This window comes from Chiloscyllium punctatum, chromosome 16 (genome assembly GCF_047496795.1).
Source record: "Chiloscyllium punctatum isolate Juve2018m chromosome 16, sChiPun1.3, whole genome shotgun sequence".
Lineage (NCBI taxonomy): Eukaryota > Metazoa > Chordata > Chondrichthyes > Orectolobiformes > Hemiscylliidae > Chiloscyllium > Chiloscyllium punctatum.
This window is the reverse complement of record NC_092754.1, coordinates 35,491,972-35,513,679: the sequence shown is the minus strand read 5'-3', so window position 1 is coordinate 35,513,679 and position 21,708 is coordinate 35,491,972. Positions and strand designations below refer to the sequence as shown.

Genomic DNA, 21,708 nt, shown 5'->3' with positions numbered 1-21,708 from the left:
TTTTATAACAAACCCTTCCCAAATACTCTCGGTACAAGATACATATTGAGTTATTGACATAAATAACGAGTTACAAAATGTCCACATAAACATTAATGAACTGTGAGAAATGCAATCTAATTGAATAGCTGTGCTATGCTGTGGTTGTTATTCAAAGATGGAAGTGCTTGTCCTGATGTCCAGCTGCATCAGCTCCTTAAGTGGGAGGAGATGATTGTATGTTGGGGATTAGCTGTAGTGTCTTCACAGCTGATGGCACAGCCTGAATTGGATCAGGTTTGTGCATAGTTAATACCCTTCCGCTGTTGCTAAATAGGTGCAGCAGGCATTGTAGGTACAGTCAGCTGACATACTCTTAAAGATAATTAAATGGCATGAGTGCTTTGAAAGAAAGTGAAACAGAGAAGATTTAACAAATGAGCTAATATTTGTTATAATGAGCTAATAACTTATATTCTTTTCCCCAATGTGACAACTGTTGTCCAATGTTATCAACTTTTACAAGGCAGACAAGGGAGGACTGGTACTTGATTCTGCCAGTCAAATGAGAAGTGAAACAGAGGCACCTTACCAGTTGAGGGATAGACCACAACTTGCATGTTTAAAATAGATTTGATTTGTTACAAAATAGACCTGCAGAACACCTTGCACAATTAACAACCCTTATTTTCTCCCCACGCGGACAGCATATGAACCTCATGCTCCCTGTGCATTATGTGATTACAGCTTGCAGCCAGTGATAACTGCACTCCTGAATGACTGCACACCTAAATACAGAACACAAAATTGAAAGGCTAGCACCACTTAAAGCTAGCTAAATATACAAGCTTCCAGCAAAATCCTGTTACATTTGAGCCTTTTTCATCCATCTTCACTAGGTTCTATGTTAAAGATTACTCGCATCAATGCACTCTATTTCTTTATTGTGCTTAGTGCATCACCACTAGCCAAAATTTAAGATAAATATTTAGTAACATGTCCAATTTCATAAACAGAAAACTTTGCTTATAAATGACTTCATCTACAGATGCCACTGTGTAGTTTCTAAGAAACACTTCTGCTTTCAAAAAGCAATTAAGTCATGACATCAGATTGTGCTCTGGAGTTTAATTAAATGAATGGTAATATCTAGAGTAGGATGAAACATACTTTAACAGTAAATAGAGAGTACATTAATCATTAAATAATTAGTTTCTCTTCATTAACAGTGTAGAGATTCAGATTTTATTTTTCATGGAACCACGTATTTGGATCATTGCATCAATTGATAGTTCAGATGTGTTTAGCCTTTGAAAGACTGAAATAGATGGGAAGGTTCTTTAATTGGTTTGTTATTGATTCAGCTATTATTTTCCTACTTCAAAAGTTTCAATATATTCAACTTTGGAGGCTTTTGTGACCCAGTGTGCAACAGAATTTCATTATGAATACCTGGCTAAACTCCTAATCTTACCTATTCGATTTATCTCAGCTGGGGTTGTTAATATAGTTTTAAGGATAATTGTGATATATTTTGACTGACAGTTTTAAAAGTCTCAGAAAGATTATGCTGTTTCCAAACCAAGTTGAATAAAAGTTAATTTGCACAGATCCCTAATTTATAGGGTTAAAAAATTCTGTCTATATTCAACATATTGCTTGACAGACTAGGATGTCTAACATTTACTCACAAAACTAGGCCTACATCCTGCCTGCATTAGCTCACCTCACCTTGTGTTTCAGGAGGTAGTGGCCTAGACACCAGCCAATCTCTGCCCTTTCCTTATGAAAATAGCATGGGTGGGCATTGCCAGACCAGAGGCAGCATTGCTACTCATGATTTCCATCTCAGATAAAAGTTCTGGCCCCTTGTTTCGTAACAGTTGCCAAACTAAACATGACCAAATTATTTGTTTTTGGAAAGCTTCCATGAAAACTCAGCTTTTATTGTAAATGTGGTTTTGGACAGATGTGGCTAACTCTGGCCTCTGGCATAGGGGTTTGAGTAACCAAATACACGCAACAACGGAAGCATAGAAAAACTATGGCATTGACAGAGGCGATTCAGCTCATGTCTGCATCAGATGAATAAACCAGCCATCTATCCTAGTCTCGTTTACCAGTACCTACTCTGTAGTCTTGTAGATGACAGCACTTCAGGTACAGATCAAGGTTCCTTTTAAATGATCTCAAATCTCGCAGGGTTCCACTCAAAATTAGCACGAAAGGCACTGAAATGGATGGCTAATACTCAGTACCATTAGCTTACCAGAGATGACCAATTTATCATCTCAGAACAGCAGGCCTCAATACATCCCTCCTCAGGAACAGATATGACCTATTATCTAAGCACCTTAAACCCAATGACCACCGTAGCTAGCCATCTTACAGTACTGTTACGATGCATACACAGAAGCAGAAATAGAAGGAAATAACAGAATGGAGGTAGTTATCGAGTTTCAATAATGCCAGTGTAGCTGCAAGAATAGGAACCAGACCAGCGCCTGTAGAAAAGCGAAGGAAAAGCAAGATTTGGGCAAGACCAGTCAAACATTAGGTAACTGCGTTCTTTGCTCACAAATACTCCTTACTAAAAACATTAGTTCTGGTTGACAGATCCTTGGAATTACCTTTTTTGGCCTACCCTGAGGATGCCACTTCTCAAGATATCATCCTACAGACCCTGAAGGCCTGTAGGAGCATCTGAACCACCATTCAGTGTACGCGAAAGTAGTAGATGACAATCCAAAAATAAGCACAGAGGTCATTAGCTTTTTATTTCATGGGTAGAACCCACCAATTTTGTTTCTGGTTGAGAGCATTGATAGAAAAGACCATCTTAAAAATACAACATCATGGTATCATCGAAGTACACAAGTAAAATATTCACTTTCTTAATCAGGGGCATTAGTCACAAACTAGCTGGACATGAGCACACATACAATCTTTTCCAGTTGATACATTTAATGGAATTTGCAATAACTTAATTGAAGAACTCTCCAAAAGCACAAAGTTAAAATGTGGCAAATCTGGTCAATGTTAAAAATGATTCCACAGTCCAATAGATATCCATTCCTAGCCCAACAGAATATTGCATTTAAAAATCAGAAAATATTTGAGGGAAAATCTAGCCTAGTTCCTTTTCTTTTGGATTCATTGCTTCATCTCAAGATTTTGTTATCTCAAGTTCAGACAGCAGAAAGTTATAACAGAGAATAGAATTAAGAAATAGGTTTGAGCGTAATAGCAAGGCTTTTCTCTAGGAAGTTTTCGTTCAAATACCTGAAGGAAAGTAGCAAATATTTTAATGGTTGGACCCTGATTAGATCAACTCTCCAATCAAATTGAACATAACGGCCCATTTTGATGATTAAAATTTAAAATTTTCATTATTATTTAGGTGTATATTAAACAATGTTAGCAATTATCAAATAATTGAGCACCAGTTATACAACAGCTTTTCAGAATAAACTCAAGATTGCCTGGCCACAGTGTATCTGAAACAGCAAATTTTGAATGTGTAACATTATTTTCTGTAATGGCCCAGAAACATGCTGTTGTGGGAATGCCTTGGGGTATGTGTTAATACTTTTATTTTTCATAATATCCCGACAGTGAGGAAACAATGGCCCAAGTCGACACCGCTCCTGTGAAGAGTCACCCACCCAGACCCAGACCCATCCCCCCTACCCTTCTACTCTACATTTACCCCTGACTAATGTACCTACCCTACACATCCCTGAACACTAATGACAATTTAGCATGGCCAATTCAGCTAGGAATGCCCTCACCATCTGTTCATGGAAAATTTGCAAGTCAAGTACAGATCAAATATTGTAAGTAAAGTTAGAGGTACTTTGGAAAATAACCCTTAAATGGCACAGAACAGAATGTAATAAAGTTATTCTAAATTAGAGAAAAGCTGGAGTATTTAAAATTTTATTTTCTCATGAACATTAGTACTAATATCTGTAGCATTAAAAAGATTTATACATCGCCAAGTCGAATGAATAAATAATGAAACACATTATTATGGTACAACACAAAATCTTTACGTAGATGAAAATCCAACAAGCAGCAGCTAGAAGTTGCTGTTAAAAAGAGTGTCTGGGTCATATTTTGTAAAACTGTTTAGATGTCCACCTCTTTCCATATCAATTTAATGTCATGGTAATCTAAGCCATTCCAACATAGGTGAAAACTGATGTGCGAGGACATAGGAGATCACTTAGAGAAAGGATTTACAAACTTGGTTACTTAGTGCAGCAGGAGGAAACTTTGTTCATACCTTCTGGCTCATTGGAATGTCAAGTTACCGCTCATGACCAAACAAAGGAGGCACTAAAGGCTTTGATCCAATCTCACTCAAAAGAATAACATACCAGAAAACTAAACAATTTAAGGTGAAAATCCAAGACAACAAAATGTAAGCTGCAGATGTCAAAAATCCAAACCAGGAAACATTAGTGGGCATATACTTAAAAGCCCACGTAGAAGTCACGCCTCTATGGAGTAGTTAATTGTAAAACCTGAACAATCTGTAGGATCGCTGAAGCCAAAATAGGGACTAAAATTGGGAAAGCCTCATGGATTGGAGCATTACTTGTTAACCAAAAACAATTGTCTGTTCATCAGTATTAGATAAAACACAGCAAAATATGCTGAAGACACCATACAATTTAACCTCTACAAAAAATGTTAATTAACCTCTCAGATTCCTCCAACAGTACAACAAAACATTAGTCTGTCTTTTTCCTATAAATATCCATAGACCTGTGCTGTATCTTCAGTATGTTATGTTTTAGATTTTCTGAATTCAGCTCCCAACTTTCCTGGCACCCCGACCTCAGACTGGCAGAAATTGGGAAACTACTAAACCATTTCAAATTTACATGATCACACTCAAGAAGCTACAGCTAAGAACTAATTCATCCATTGAGTGTCAACAAAAAAAAAAGACAAATTAGAGCCAAAATTACAACAAGAGACTTTGAAAACTGTTGAATGTATATGAGAGAATCCTTTGTAAAAGTACTAAAACATTTGTATAACATTAAAATCACTAAAGGAAAGTTAGGTATTATAAACAGCATTTAGTAATTAGAGTGTAGATTCTACTTAAAAATTTTATAATAGAAATAAAAGTCAGCAAAAAAGGCCACTTTTGTCAGAAATTCTTTTCATCTTTATTATGCATTTCTACTAGATTAATTTAGTATTTTAATGCCTTAAAATAGTCTTTGCTGAACTCAGGCTGCCCTCTCTCTCTCTCATGATAAGAAATTAAACACTATTGCCAATGTTCAGATCTTAAAAAATTAACCCAAAACCAATGGCAAGCAGGTTCCCTTTAAGATGAATTGTATTTAAAAAGTAAAGTGCCTGATTTTAGGGCTGGAACACTTGCCTTATTTCAGGCACCTAGCTGGCAGAATTAAGCGTTCCCCAGATCAGATACTTTACCATGGAATGTAATAAGGGTCCTATTATTTTGCCCAATGATTATTCCATCAGGTTTTTAGTCTCCCATACCAATTTTCTGACTTCCAAAAAGGTATATGCTTTGGTGTCAAATTTTATGAAGGAAATGAAGGTTCGTGCCCTTTGTAACATTTGTAGTGCAGAAAAATATTGATTTAAACCCAAGCCCCAGAGGTGAAGCTGTGCATTTGCTACAATATAGCAACAGATGCGGGAAACCACAAAGAGAATTCAAATGCCCAATTCTACTTTGGAAAACAAAACTCGAAACGTATTGAAATTGCATATAAATGCAATTATACCCTATTCAGATGAAGAAAGTTCCTGACTAAAGATCAAATTCTGTCAAAAGCTGCTGACATTTGATGCTAATCTTACAAACATTAATCCTTAAATACATAATTCAAATCATACAAGTTAAATTAGTTTAAATAGTTAATTTATGACAAAAAAGTTAGAACTCCAAAGAGGTAGAAAATTCCTACATGACAGCTCTTTGGTGCTAAATTCAGATTAGCAGTTATTCCTCTGTCTAAACTATTGCTTTTGAAATGGCAACGTAGATTCTTGAAATTTATAAAAAGGTGCATAAGGCTCTTCATTAGTACCATTAATATTGGAAATAGTTTAATAATACACATTATTACTTCCTCTTCAGAATGCTTGAGCATGATATTGTCCATCAGGTTATTCAGACTAGCCTTTTAAAAAGGCTTAATGTAGTTATTTCAATTGATGCGATTGATGGCCCCAACAGGGCTCTTGTAGAACAATGGTAGTCTCCCTACCTCTGAGCCAAAAGGACCAGATTCAGGTCCTACCTGCTCCAGAATTGTGGCACAAGTCTGAGCAGTTTGTTATATTAAAAGGAAAAAAAAGGTTTACTGCAACCAAACTGAATTCTGCAAAACCTTTCAATTGCTGAATACTTACAGAAATGTAAACAATGTTGCGTTTCTTTTAGAAGATTAGCTTAGATAACAATGACACCCTACATAATCACGTCTTGCTGTTATGGTCATGGACAGCATACTTATGCTGCTTTCCTAGTGTACATAGCAGGTTAAAATTCCCTTTTTTATTATTAGTATTGGAGATGTTTAAGCATCTTTTGGACTACAATCTGTTCATCAAAATAGAAAACCTGTAATTGTAATTAAATGCTTAAAGTTAATAATTACTATAATTAATGTCCAAAGTCAAATGACATTTTATAACATTAAATTCCTACCAGCATACTGAGGATCATATTCCATTTTTATGAAACAAGCAGTGCGGATTTGAGAGGATTCTATTAGAATATTGCACAAAACTCAACTTTCAAAAAAAAATTAATCCCTATCCGAAGGCTCAAAGAATCAGTCACCTTCCTCATTCCACAGTGGAGAACCAGTATCAGTATTGAGAAGGAGACCAGTGGGAGTCATAATGGAGAGCTGATCAATGGCTACAGACTGTAGAGAAGTAAGTCACCGATTTGAATAATTGAAAAAAAACTTCTGGAGTATTCCTTCTCCCAAGATGTAGAATTAACAGCGACCAATAACTCAAAACCGCAAGTCCAAGTTGAGGTACTGAACCATCAGAAGACTAAATGTTAAAGACAAGGTGACTTAACAAAATGCTGAAATTGACTTGCCTCTGCTGACAAGTTTTGACAATTGACCAGAATGCTATAATCTAAAAACTATTCAGAGTTCTGACCTCCCTCACACTAACACCCCTTCTCTCCATATTTCATTAATGTGGTGGGTGAGTAAAAGCCACCCTAGTCAGAGGATCACAGGTTCGGCTCAGAGGAATGACCGGTGATGTGCTTCACTTTATGGTTACCACGTCTCAAGCAATGGGCAGGGTTGGAACGGCAGCATCTACAAGGGGAAATAACCTCTCCGCGTCTACCCAGTCAAGTCCAATTGTTGTACGTTTCAAGAAGGTAGCCTCTCATTCTTCTAAACTCCAGTGACTGCAAGCCTAACCTCCTCAACCTCTAAGAAAACCCCTCCACACCCAGAATCAACCTACTGAATCTTTGCTGAAGTGACTCCAATGCCAATATATCTTGCTTTAGATAAGGGGGACCAAAACTGTTCAGAGTAGTCCAGCTGTAGTCTGACTAGCAAGACTTCCTTATTTTTATTTCAAAACTAAAAGGAGGGTAAAGGCCAGTCCCTCTGTCTTCCCTAATATCTATTGCACTTGGATGCTAGATTTACAAGATTCATGCAAGAGGACATCTAAATCTGTTTCTGCTGCAGCTTTCTGCACTTGCTCCCTATTTAAGGAATATTCAACACTTTTTTTTCCCTGCCAAAATGCATAGCTTTACATTTTCCTACATTATTGTCAGCTATTGACCACTCATTTAATCTGTCTATACCCCTCTAGTAAGGAAATCACACTTGCCTTCCCACCCATGTAGGTCATCTACAAACTTGGCAACAATACATTCACTTCCCTCATTCAAGTCAATAACGTTTGCTTGGTAAATAATTGCAGCCCTAGCACCAAACTCCTGTGGCACTTCGCTAGTTACAGGGTGCCATTCTGAGATTGCGACCTTTACCCCAACTTTGTCTTTTATGAGTTAGCCAATCCTCTATGCTAACATACTACCACAGGCTTATATTAAGTAGCCTTATGTGGGACACCTTTTGGAAATCCAAATATATTACATCCACTGGTTCCCCTTTATCCATCATGTTACCTCCTCAAAAGAATTGTAATAAATTTGTCTGGTATGAAATCCCCTTCATGAAGGCATGCTGATACAGCTTGATAATATTATTTCTAAATGTTCTGCTACAATATTCTTTGGAACAGACTTGAATATGTTCCTAATGACAAATGTTAAGGTGACTGGCCTATAATTACTGGTTTTGTACCAAAGTTTGGGAGAAGATTTGTAGCTCAGGTGCTTGTTGTTGTGGTTCTGTTCACAGAGCTGGGTTTTGTACCATTCTCCCTTTTTTGAAGAAGGGTCATGGTAGTTTTGCTACTGTCTGGGATTTTCTGCCCCTCTAATCTCAGGATTCTTGGATGCAACCAATTAGGTACAGGATTCTCATCAACCTTTAATACCGTTGGTTTTCCTTGTACTTTTTTCCTCTATTGATAGTTGCATTTATTTTCTTCATCCTCTTTCTGCTATTAGTACCTTCTTCTGAGAAGACTGAAGCACAAGTATTTATTCAATTCCTCTATAATTTTCTGTTTCTCCACTATATCTCCAGTCTTGTTCTCTAAAGGGTCTACGTTCTCTCCCTTTCAAAATATTTAAAGAAATCCTTAATGTCTATATTTTTATAATTTTATTAATTTGTCCTTATATTATGCACGCCATTTTTTTCTGGAATCTTTTGCTGGCTTTTAAAACACTTTCATTTTCCCAAGTTTACCACTCATCTTTGCCACACTGTCCTCAAGAATCAGCCCCTAATTCTGAGACTGTCCCACTGTATTCTAGATTCTCCAGAAAGGGGAAACAATTGCTAATTTTCTAACCGGTCAACATCTTTATAATCTATTAGTACATTAATAAAACTATTAAATATGGAAGTCACTCATTAATTTAGCTGGTTTGAAAAATTTCAGTACATACAAAAGCTGCTTTGGGGTGAGGTAGGTGGGGAGAAGAAAGAGTCAAACTCACACATTGTATGTGCTTGCCTATCCAAAAAAAAGATAATTAAAATAATGCGACAGGGAAAGCAAAAAGTTGATGCTTAAAGGAAAAACAATGAAAAGCAGGGGGTCAAGACGCAATTCATTCCACATTGAGTTAATTGTGATTAGCTACTTCAACACAAAAGTAGTGAATCCTACTGGAGAGAGCATTACACTTTAAACCACAAGCATCCCATTTGATTTATGTCCAATCAGAAATTTGTGTCCCTTTTTTCTCATTATGAAAGTACTTGATGTCAAAAGTTTTCACACAAGTTCAAGTTCCAAGCATTATCTGGTTGCATTTTTATTAATATTTTAAAATTTTAACCCTTTCCAGTCTAGGGCCATCATAGATTTAAGCCTCAGCGGTCCACGCTGTCAGCCACGTGCAGTATCTATAAATGGAGTTTATTGATTAGTCAGCTGACCTTACAAGGTCGAGAAGCCAACTCCACAAGAATTAGAGATCACCCAGGGGGGAAAAAAAAAATCACAGAGCAGTGACTTTCTTTAAAAAGAACTGAAAACATGGTCTTTTATTCCCACCAAGACCTGCTGTTTCCTGGCTTCCTGGGCAGTTGAAGAATAATTTTCTTCTTTGTAGACAGGAAAGGGTTAATTTCAGTATTGAACATTATGAATCCATTATAAACCGATGATAGAATTTGTAAAAATGTTTTCCAGTATTGATGACATCAAACATCAGGCAATAGAGTTGGTTTTATGCATCAAGTGCCTGCAAAGTAAAAGGAAAACACATTTAATTCTAAAGCAAGAACTTAGCTTTCAAAAAACTAAAATAAAGGACGAAGCCTGCAGAACGTGATCCTCGAACTGCAGGAACTTTTGCAAGGAAGTTCAGTTACCACAAAATGCTGTTTTTGGAATATAGCAGATAGCAGTCTTGGTTGCAAGGGTACTTCCAATTTGATATCATTCTGTTTGAAAAGCTATAACAGACTCAATTTAGTCATAGCAAAAGTAGCCCATCAATATTTGCATTTTTAAAAAATTTATTCATTTTGTGGGATGTGGGTGTTGTTGGCTAGCATATTGCCTGTCCCTAGTTGCCCTTGAGGTGGTGGTGAGCTGCCTCCTTGAGCTGCTGCAGTCCACCTGCTGAAGGTTGACTCACAATGCCATGAAGGAGGCAATTCCAGGATTTTGACCCAGTGACAGTGAAGAAACAGAGATCTATTTCCAAGTCAGGATGGTGAGTGACTTGGAGGGGAACTTGAAGATGGTAGTGCTCCCATATATCTATTGTCCTTTGTCCTTCTAGATGGAAAGCAAACCTTAGCAGGACTTATACACTTAATGGTAAGGTCCTAGGGAGTGTTGCTGAATAAAGAGACCTTGGAGTGCAGGTTCATAGCTCCTTAGATTAGATTACTTAGTGTGGAAACAGGCCCTTCGGCCCAACAAGTCCACACTGCCCCGCCGAAGCGCAACCCACCCATACCCCTACATCTACCCCTTACCTAACACTACGGGCAATTTAGCATGGCCAATTCACCTGACCTGCACATCTTTGGACTGTGGGAGGAAACTGGAGCACCCAGAGGAAACCCACGCAGACACGGGGAGAATGTGCAAACTCCACACAGTCAGTCGCCTGAGGTGGGAATTGAACCCAGGTCTCTGGCGCTGTGAGGCAGCAGTGCTAACCACTGTGCCACCGTGCTCCTTGAAAGTGGAGTCGCAGGTAGAAAGGATAGTGAAGGCGGTGTTTGGTATGCTTTCCTTTATTTGTCAGAGTATTGAGTACAGGGGTTGGGAGGACACATTGCTGCTGTACAGGACATTGGTTAGGCCACTGTTGGAATATTGCATACAATTCTGGTCTCCTTCCTATCGGAAAGATGTTGTGAAACTTGAAAGGGTTCAGAAAAGATTTACAAGGATGTTGCCAGGGTTGGAGGATTTGAATGATAGGGAGAGGCTGAACAGGCTGGGGCTGTTTTCCCTGGAGCAGAAGCTGAGGGGTGACTTTGTAGAGGTTTAGAAAATTGAGGGGCATGGATAGGGTAAATAGACAAAGTCTTTTCCCTGGCATCAGGGAGTCCAGAACTAGAGGTCATAGGTTTAGGGTGAGAGGGAAAAGATATAAAAGAGACCTACTGGGCAACGTTTTCACACAGAGGGTGGTACGTGTATGGAATGAGCTGCCAGAGGAAGTGGTGGAGGCTGGTACAACTGCAACATTTAAGAGGCATTTGGATGGGTATATGAATAGGAAGGGTTTGGAGGGATATGGGCCGGGTGCTGGCAGGTGGGATTAGATTGGGTTGGGATATCTGGTCGGCGTGGACGGGTTGGACCAAAGGGTCTGTTTCCATGCTGTACATCTCTATGACTCTATGATTGTAGGTATGGAAGGTGCTGTCTGAGGATCTTAGGTGAATTCCTGCAGTGCATCTTGTAGATAGTACACACTGCTGCTTCTGAGCATCGATCGTGGAGAGAGTGGATGCTTTTGTATGTGGTGCCAATCAAGCTGTTTGTCCTGGATGGTGTCAAGCTTCTTGAGGTGTTGTTGGGGCTGCACCCATCCAGGCTAGTGTGAAGTATTCCAACACACTCTTGACTTGTGCCTTGGAGATGCTGGACAGGCTTTGGAGTAGTCAGGAGGTGAGTTATTCACCAACGTATTCCTAGTGTCTGACCTGCTCTTGTAGCCACTATGTTTGAAGTGAGTTCAGTTCACTCTCATATGCTGAATGCATTTCACACATGATTGAAAAACTAAATGTAAAGCACCACAACATTTTGTAAACGTGGGTGAAGAAGTCTGCTTTTTAAAAGTATTTCCAGTGGGCCATCAGAACAGGCAAAATTGAATTATTCCCTCAGTAAGGGAAAGCTACATTAGCAAAATAAGTGAAAACATGTTTGAATATAGGGTTTATCATTGCTAACCAAATCTGATGATCTTAGTGAAGAGTCACAATAGCAGTGTACCCACAACATGCAAAGAAACAGGAAACATTTAAACCAAATCAATCTAAACGTGAAGCTTAGCTGAACTAAGCTAATTGTGGCGGATTACCTTTCTGGCAAACTCAGGCAAAACAAATGCTGCCCGGTGCATATTTGCATTGTAATATTTCAGTTGCATTCTGTCCACTTCCTCTGCTGATAGCTGTCTCACAGGTTCACGAAAATTAGTGTCCTATAAAACATAATCCAATTATCAAACTTCCACTGAATAATGAACCCATGGTAAAACTTTTTACATCAAAAAGCCAGGATATTCATCTGCATCATTTCCAATATTCAATTGCTACTCCTAATCGAATAGCCTCTGCATGCACACAACTCCACTTTCCCTGTTGGTCTGTCCAGGCAATGCACATGGAAATTATTTTCTAACACTTGTATTTCAGATATTCAAAGTTAATAATGTTCACTGTGAAATAGGGAGTGGATGGTTAGTTGATTGGAAATAAAAGTGGACACTATTTGCTGACCTAAGTTATCTTAGTTCCAAATTTATCATTTATACAGGAAAACAGTACTTATAACTACAATAAAATCATTACTGTCTGCAGATTTGTCTTAATGTTAGAAGGTCTGCAGAGACTAACAATGTTGAAAACCACAAACTAACATTGTAAATCTGCTGACAAGTGATGCAAATGGAAATCTGCACCCTCAGCTGCCAGTTTCCCACCCTCCCCGAAAATAGTTGTAGGTGATTTGCAATGTTGTTGGGACCAGTTCATAAAGTCAGAGATGGACAGCACAGAAAGAGACCCTATGGTCCAACTCGTCATGCCAACCAGATATCCTAAATTAATCTAGTCCCATTTTCTAGCACTTAGCCCATATCCTCTAAACCCTTCCTATTCATGTACCCATTCAGATGCCTTTTAAATGCTGTAATTGTACCAACCTCCACCACTTCCCTCTGGCAGCTCACTCTATCCCTTATTTTGATGTTTGCTACCCCTCACCATTTCGGCTTGTATGACTCATATCAGACTGCTCAAAATACATCAGTATGGTTTCTTGTTTCATAGATGCAGCCCCCATGTTGTGCTTTTTATTTCAGATTTATTAATTTCACAAAAGCAAAAATGTTAGAAAAGTCAGGAATTGTGCTCATTTGGTCTGAGCTAAGAATGGCTGTTTCACCATCAGATGCTGATATTCCACTATCTTTACCTATTATTTTGTATTGTAAGCAGCATTAATAGCAGCAAGCATTATCATTTCGCTATTGCATTATGACTAATCTGTTACAAGTCTCAATAAAAAGGCTTATGTCCGAAACGTCGATTCTCCTGCTCCTTTGATGCTGCCTGACCTGCTGCGCTTTTCCAGCGACACATTTTTCAGCTCTGATCTCCAGCATCTGCAGTCCTCACTTTCTTCAAGTCTCAATGAGCACCAGTACCTAGCACTTATTTCACTTTGAGAATTAATTATTGAACTGGTCTCAGCAACATTGCAAATCACTTCCAAGTATTTTTTTTGAGGGGGGAGGAACTGGCAGCTGAGGGTGTAGATTCCCATTTGCGTCGCTTGACAACAGTTTTTACATTGTCTACGCATGGTTTTTTAATATTGTTGGTCTCTGCAGACCTTCTAACATTAGGACAAATCTGCAGACAGGGTAATGATACCATGACTTTATTGAGCTATATGCACTGTTTTCCAGTATAAATGATAAATTTGGCACTAAGATAACTTTGGAAATAAAAATGGACATTTACTGTTCTATCAAACTAATCATCCACTGTTTATTTCACAGTGAAGATTGTTAACTTTGAATATCTTAAATGCAAATGTTAGAAAATAATTTACAAGTGCCTCAGATGTTGACGGCTAGCACGAGGGGACAGATCTTTAAATTGAGGGATGATTGATATAGGACAGTTGTCAGAGGTAGTTTCTTTACTCAAAGTAGCAGGGGCATGGAAATGCCTTGCCTGCAGCAGTAGTTGACTCGCCAACTTTAAGGGCACTTACGTGGTCATTGGAAAAATATATGAATGAGAATGGAATAGTGTAGGTTAGATGAGCATCAGATTGGTTTCACAGGTTGGCGCAACATCGAGGGCCAAAGGGCCTGTAATGCGCTGTAATGTTCTACGCATTGCCTGGACAGACCAGCAGGGAAAGGGGCATTGTGTGCATGCAGAAGCTTTTTGGCTAAGAGTAGTGATTACTGGAAACGATGCAGATGCATATTGGGCAATCCTGGCTTCTTGACGTAAAATTTCACAAACGTCTATTGCAGAATGAACCCTCATGAAGGACTTATGCCCGAAACGATGATTCTCTTGCTCCTTAGATGCTGCCTGCCCGGCTGTGCTTTGCGATTCTGATTTCTGATTTTGCAATCTCGATTCTGATCTCCAACATCTGCAGTCCTCACTTTCTCCTTACTCAATATATATCCACATCATTTCCAGTAATGCATTCTTTACTTTGACTAAAGAGCCCACCTCTGACATCTGCCCTATGTCTATCACCCCTCAGTTTAAAGCTATGTCCCCTTGTGCTTGCCATCACCATCCAAGGCACATGTAAACAATTTTCTAACATTTGCACTTCAGATATTCAAAGTTAACAATCTTCACTGTGAAATAGGCTGTGGATGGTTAGTTTGATAGATTAGCAAATAACGTCCGCTTTTATTTCCAAAGTTATCTTAATGCCAAATTTATCATTTATACTGGAGAACAGTACATATAGCTACAATAAAATCATGGTATCATTACCCTGTCTGAAGGCCTGCAGAGGCCAACAGTATCGAAAACTAAACAAAGACAATGTTAAATCTGCTGGCAAGCGATGAAAATGGAAATCTGCACTCAGCTGTTAAATCCCCACCTCCCACCCCCACCACCGAAAAATAAAGTACTTAGAGGTGATTTGCAATGTTGCTGAGACCAGTTCAATGTTTAATTGACAAGCGACGCAAATGGAAATCTACATCCTCAGCTGCCAGTTCCTCCCCCCCTCAAAAAAAAAATACTTGGAAGTGATTTGCGATGTTACTGAGACCAGTTCAATGATTAATTCTCAAATAAAGCGAAATAAATGCTAGGTATTGGTGCTCATTGAGACTTGTAACAGATTAGTCATAATCCAATAGTGAAATGATAATGCCTGCTGTTATTAGTGCTTCTTACAATACAAATAATAGGTAGAGACAGTGGAATATCAGCATCTGATGGTGAAACAGCCATTCTTAGCTCAGACCAAATGAGCACAATTCCTGACAAAAGCAAAATGCTAGAAATCTGAAATGAAAAGCAAAATGTGCAGGCTGCATCTATGAAGCAAGAAACCATACTGATGTATATTTTAGAAGTCAGAACAGTCAGTTATGAGTCATGCAAGCAGAGACAGTACAGGGGAACAAACATCAAAACATGGGATAGAGTGGAAAACAAGAGAAATTAAACTGCAATGATCAAATGTCGGCTTTACTCAGGAGGAGGAGGAGGATGATGCAAGTACAGAATTCAAGAAGATGAACTGAGAAGTTCACTAGCAAACTGATAGAAGAAGCAAGGAGGTATTGGAGGTTTTGAAGGTTTAAAAGTGGACAAATTACCGGAAGAATTATAATCCAGACAGCTTTGAGAGATGAGGGAGAAAATAATACACAAATCTTTAAAATCATCTCTGGCCACAGGGAAGGTGCTAGAGGACAGCTAATATTGTTCCAGTTTACAAGAGGGAGATACAGGTAGACCAGGGAACTATAAACCAGCGAGCCTCAGTGATAGGGGAACTATTGGAGAAAATAGTGAAGGAGAAAACTCCTCTCTTATTTAGAGAGGCAAAGGTTGATCATAGTCAGCATTACTTTGTCAGAGGGTGGTCATGCCTAACAAATCGGATTGAATTTTGAGGAGGCGACCAATGAGGGTCGGGCAGTTGATGTTGTTTATTTGGATTTTAGCAAGGCTTTTGTCAAGGTCCCACATGGCAAACTGATAAAGATAGAAGCTCATGGGATCCAGCTTAATTCGACAAGTTGGATCTAAAATTGGCTTATGGGCAGGAGACAAAAGGTTGGTAGTAGAAGGCCATTTCTGGAAGCAGAATCCAGTGTGCAGTGGCAAATTGTTTGTAATAATCATGAAAAGTGAGCATGAGATTGCTAAGTTAAAAATTGATTGATCACATGAACAGATCAGTGGCAGGTGGAATTTAGTCATAGAGTAACATCAGTGTACAGCATAGAAAGAGGCCCTTCAGCCCACCAAGTTATACCATCCAAATATCAAACTATATTCAACCCATTTACTTACACTTGGTCCACAGACTACTATGTCCTGGTATTTTAAATGCTTGTCCAGATGTTTCTTAAATGTTGCACCTTTCCAGGGGTGCATTCCCTATTAATACCACCCTCTGGGTGAGAAGAATATTTCCCCAGATTCTCTAAACCACTGCTCATCTAGGAATGTCTGCCATGGGAAAGAGATTCTCAATCTCCTCTGTGTATGCTTTTCAATTTTGTCCATCACAATTCGCCTTCCCTGCTCCAAAGAAAACAATCCCAGCCTATCTAGTCTCTCCTCATAATGGAGACTTTCCACCCAGCCAACATTCTGGTGAATCTCCTCTGCATCCTTTCTAATGTAATCATGTACTCCCAACAGTGTGGTGAACAGAACTGCACACAGTATTCCTAACCAATATTCTATAAAAATTTGCAACAAGACTTCCCTGGTCCTATATTCTACGTCCTTGCAAATGAAGGCAAGCCTTCTTCACCACATTATCTACCTGTACTGACACTTTCAGGGATCTATGGACTTGTATACCAAGGTCCCTTTGTTCTTCAATATTCCCTAGGGACAGATCTTTCATGGTGTAAATCTTTCCCTTTTTAGACCACCCAAAATGCATCACTTCAGACTCATCAGGATTAAATTCCATCTGCCTCTGCTCTGCCAATTTACCAGCTGATCAATGTCAGACTGTAGCCCAAGACCATCTCAACGACACCAATTTTCATCTCTCTGAAAACTTACTAATTATACTTTCAACATTCACAGTTATTAATGTACATTAAAAAAAAATCAGTACTGGACCTTACGGTACACCACTGGTCACAGGCTTCCAATCACAAAGGCAATGCTACGCCATTGTTCTTTGCCTTCTATTTGCAAACCAATTTTGGATCAACCGACAAAGATGTGCAGGTTAGATGACTTGGCCATGTTCAATTGCCAAAAGTGTTCAGGGATGTGTAGGTTAGGTGCATTAGTTAGGGGTAAAATGGAAAGTAATAGGGGAATGGGTCTGGGAGGGTTACTTTTTGGAGGGTTGGTGGGGACTTGTTGGGCCGAAGGGCCTGTTTCCACACTTTAGGGATTCTATCTAAAAAAAGGTTTGCCAACTTGTCTGGGATCCCACAAGCTCTTACTTGTTGGATCAGCCTTCCATTGGAGACCTTGTCAAAGGCTTTTCCAAAATCTATGTAAACATCATCAACTGCACTGCCCTCACTACATTGATTAATTTTGTCCCTCAGAACTTTTTTGCAATAATTTCCCTACTACTGATGTCAGACTAACCGATCTGTAATTACTTGGCCCATCCCTGGTGCATTGTTGAACTAAGGAAGCACATTAGCTATCCTCCAGTAATCTGGCAGTTCACTGGTGGCCGGCAAAGTATTAAATATCTCATTCAGGGCCCCAGCAATGCCCTCCTTTGACTCCTATCGCAGTCTGGGATACATCTCATCAGGTCCAGAGGATTTATGCACCTTTGTGCCCACTAATACTCCCTCCTTACTAATCTTAACGTACTCGAGAACCTCATCATCCCAAATGAAATCCCCAGTTATAACGTCTTTCTCCTTTGTGAATAAAGATGAGAAATATTAATTTAAAAGACCTCATCCACATCCTCTAGATCCAGGCACAAATTGCCCCTTTGATTTCTAATAGGCTCCACCCTTTCCCTTGGTCTAAGTATAGCGATGAAATGCATGGAGTTTTTCTCATTTTTAGAAGTCAAAAATATTTAATGGCCCCCTGTTGCCCTCTTAATTTGTTTATTTGAGCATGCCTATACTCCTGAAGGGCCACCCATTTTTATTGTGCTGTACCTAACATATACTTCCTCCTTTTTCTCAGAGGCTCACAGGAACAGAAGGATCTTGGGGTGCTTGCCCACAGATTCCTGAAGGCAGGTCAGATTAAGAGAGAGAGAGATAAGAAGTCATAGTGAGACACTTGCCTCAGTTGAAACATAGCTTATAAGGAGCAGGGGAAGGTTATGTTGGAGCTGCACAGAACTTTGGTTAGGCCACAGTTGAAGTATTCCATGCAGAAGATTAGCATACAATAGGAAGGGTGTGATTGCACTGGAGGGAGTGTGGAGGAAATTCATGAGGATGTTGCCTGGTTGGAGCAATTCAGCTATGAAGAGAAGCTGGGAAAGCTTGGGTTATTTTCTTTGGAGCAGAGCAAGTTGAGGAGATCTGATAGTGTGGGCGCATGGACAACATGAACAGAAAGCAGCTGCTCCCCTGAGTGACAGAGTCAAGAACAAGGACTTGAAACCTACAGCATTTCACTCAGAGGAAAAACCTTTTCACCCAGAGGGTGGTGGGCATCTGTAATGCACTGCCTGGGAGGATAGTTGAGGCAGGCAACCTCTCAAACTTTAAAAAATACTTGGATGATACAAAGTGTCATAACATTCAAGGTTATGGGCCTAGAGTGGGGAAGTGGGACCGGTGTAGGTAGTAGTATATTTTTGAAGGTACAGACCCAGTGAGCCAAATGGCTTCTTTTGAACTGTATTATTCTATAATGCCTGGATCATCCCTGCATACTGAATGCAGGCGTTTGGTTTCCCCAAGCGAAGATATTGGTCATTTAACTTTCATCCTGCTCCCTGTTGATCTGTCCTTAGCATTCTAAATAAAGCTAAATAAAAAACCTATTACATCTTTCAAGTAGGACCTTTAGCATCTCCTACACAAAGATATACTACTCCTTTTTTTTGGGAAAGATGCTGTTGAAAACGATTTTAATGATGCCATTTGCAACTCCTCTCGACCCATTTCATTGTTTTTCTCTTTTCCAACGATAGCTTTTGTCATTTAATCTCTCCTGCTTCTGTAAATCAAATATGGATTTCATTTCTAAATATTTCCAGTTGCTTTGCAAGGTTATTGTCCTGAAATGTTTTCTCAATTTCTCTTCCTGCAGGTGCCACTTTACCTGCTGAGTAGTCCCAGCCTTTTTGCTTTTACTATCCACCTCACACGCTACCTGACAGCAGATAGAATAATCCAGAATTGAACATTAGAACGTAACTGAAAGGCACTTGACTCACAGGATTTTTACTGCACAACATAAAACCAATCTGTCCACTGGGGTACGTAGGGATTGTGCTGTATGCATATTCAACTACAGGAAACAAAGATTTACAGAATCTCCGCATCTCCTTTATGAGTTCGAGGTGCAGCCACTGACATTCACCTGCAGAAATCACAAGTAGATCAGGTTCAAATCCAGGTTTCCTTTAAAAACAAATTGTTATCTTGTAAAACATTTTTCTCCAACATTATCCCTTCAATTCGCATGATCTGAAATCTAATAGTGCTTTAAATTCACATTAAAAGCAGAAAACTAGTTTGGCTTTGATCTATTTCTAGGTCACTGAAGCCTTTACTGAGATTAGCTATCTCAGATGAAACCTGAAACTTTTGTAATTTGTATGGCTCATTACTCATTTGAATAGTGGGTTAACTTCTAAAGCAAACACTTAAAAAAAATTATAGATGCCCAATATCTTACAGGCTTAAAATTTGAATTGCTTTTTCCATTTAAGAGATCAGGTAGTGCCTTTGGCCAAAAGATCAATCTGGCTCATTTCCTTAATTCAACATTAATAGTATTGTTTCTGTACGAAGGAAAACCGATTCATTTTATGTTGAAGACTTTTACATGAAAGGAATAGACATGCAAAGCATCCATATCTTGTAGTACATTCGCCACTGCAGTTCACATCTTTTATTAATTGCATTATAAATGTATGGTGTAGGTCTTAAATCTACAACATTAGAGTTCTCAAAAACAATGTTGGTAGGGTATCTGCAAAAGCTGTTTTCAAAATGCTGAAATTGATTAGACAAATTATTCAGTTTATGCCATGCAAGAGGGAATAGCATGCATAAATTGTTGCTAATATTATGGAGAAAAGGGGGAATACCCAATGAAAAAATGCTAGTATTATATTGCTAGTGGAGAAACTGAATAGTGGCTCTGTTAAAGGGGTAATTGAACAATTGAAAGATTTCCTCACAGAATAAATATTTTTTTAAACCATAGACAGATATCTTGGCCTCTGACTTAGAAGTACATTGTTAATCTAACAGCCATAGAATTGCAGTGGTTCACAGCAGCCCATCACATTCAAAAAAATTAGGGATGGCATTAGCCTAGTCAGTAACACCCACAATTCATGAATTAATAAATAAGAAAATGCAACAAATTAAAATTACTGCAGAAAAATCTCACATTTTGATAGGAAGAACAAGGAGAAGCAACACAAAAGGATATAATTCTAAAAGGAAGGTGTAAAGGTATGTGAACAAATTGTTGAACGACAGTAGTGAACAAAACGTGTGAAATTCTGGGCTCCAAAAATTGGACACGCTGCTCAATGTAGGAATATTCTTTGGGATACAAGAGCAAAAAACACCTACCTTGCGCACCAAGGATCCCATCTTCATGCAGGGCATTCTTCATCAGCTGGTAGTAAGACTCCTGAAACAAACTCTCAGCAGGTCCTTGACGTTAGACAGAAAGATAGGAGCATGGAGAGGAGCCATGGGAAAAAAAAAAGTGGAATAGATTATAAGCAGGCTGGACTATACAAATGTAGAACTGATTTATATATTTATCCACTTCATTTTTAAATTTTCAGCTTCTGGATTTCTTCCATTTGTTTGTAAATCAGGTTACCAAATTGTTAGCAGCAGTTATGACAAGAAATTTTCTTCACAACTTGTTAAAAAAAAATTAAAAATCTCTAAGTGAAAGCCCAGTAATCATAAGTATTTCAAAAATGTCTAAGCAAATTCCACATAACTCATTCTAGCACAGTATTACCAGTTCTTGAAAAGTGGGTTAACCAGAATAGCCTGTCAAGGCTAAAATGCAAAACTAGAAATCACAGGTGCCATTCAGCCTGGAAGACCTGTTGAAAATAGGCTTTGCCTAGACTTATTTTACCAAGTCTCAGGAACTGTTGGCAGAACTGCAGTTGTGCCATGCAAAATCAGTTTTGTTTAGGCCACAACACAAAGACGACATTTATACGATTAACAAAATAGCTGGTTATATTCCAAGGGTTAAGTAGCAGGAAATGTGTAGCAAAGTACTTTTCATTTTAAATGTGCAGTTGACCGATCAGAACCAAGAATCCATTTAACCCTGCTGAAGAACCAAAGTTAAAGAACTGTCTTCCAACCGTGATACCACCTCAGCTGAGTCAGGCCATTTGACCAATCTTACTTTACCTTCCAGGAAGGTCCAACAGTGACCCCTCTTTACAGTGTTCAAATGTTATCAAATAATACCA

The 21,708-nt window shown here is 38.8% G+C and overlaps 1 protein-coding gene across 1 annotated transcript in view; it reads right to left on the bottom strand.

Annotated features, from left to right (window-relative positions):
* Positions 1 to 2,731: 2,731 nt before the first annotated feature.
* srm (spermidine synthase) overlaps positions 2,732 to 21,708 on the bottom strand; it is a 36,072-nt gene continuing 17,095 nt past the window's right edge. The window contains exons 5-8 of the mRNA XM_072586724.1: positions 20,831 to 20,914; positions 19,456 to 19,601; positions 12,179 to 12,301; positions 2,732 to 9,865 (exon numbers count right to left, since the gene is read on the bottom strand). Coding sequence (XP_072442825.1) covers positions 9,851 to 9,865; positions 12,179 to 12,301; positions 19,456 to 19,601; positions 20,831 to 20,914 — 368 coding nt within the window. The 3' untranslated portion in view covers positions 2,732 to 9,850. The remainder of the gene's footprint in view (positions 9,866 to 12,178; positions 12,302 to 19,455; positions 19,602 to 20,830; positions 20,915 to 21,708) is intronic.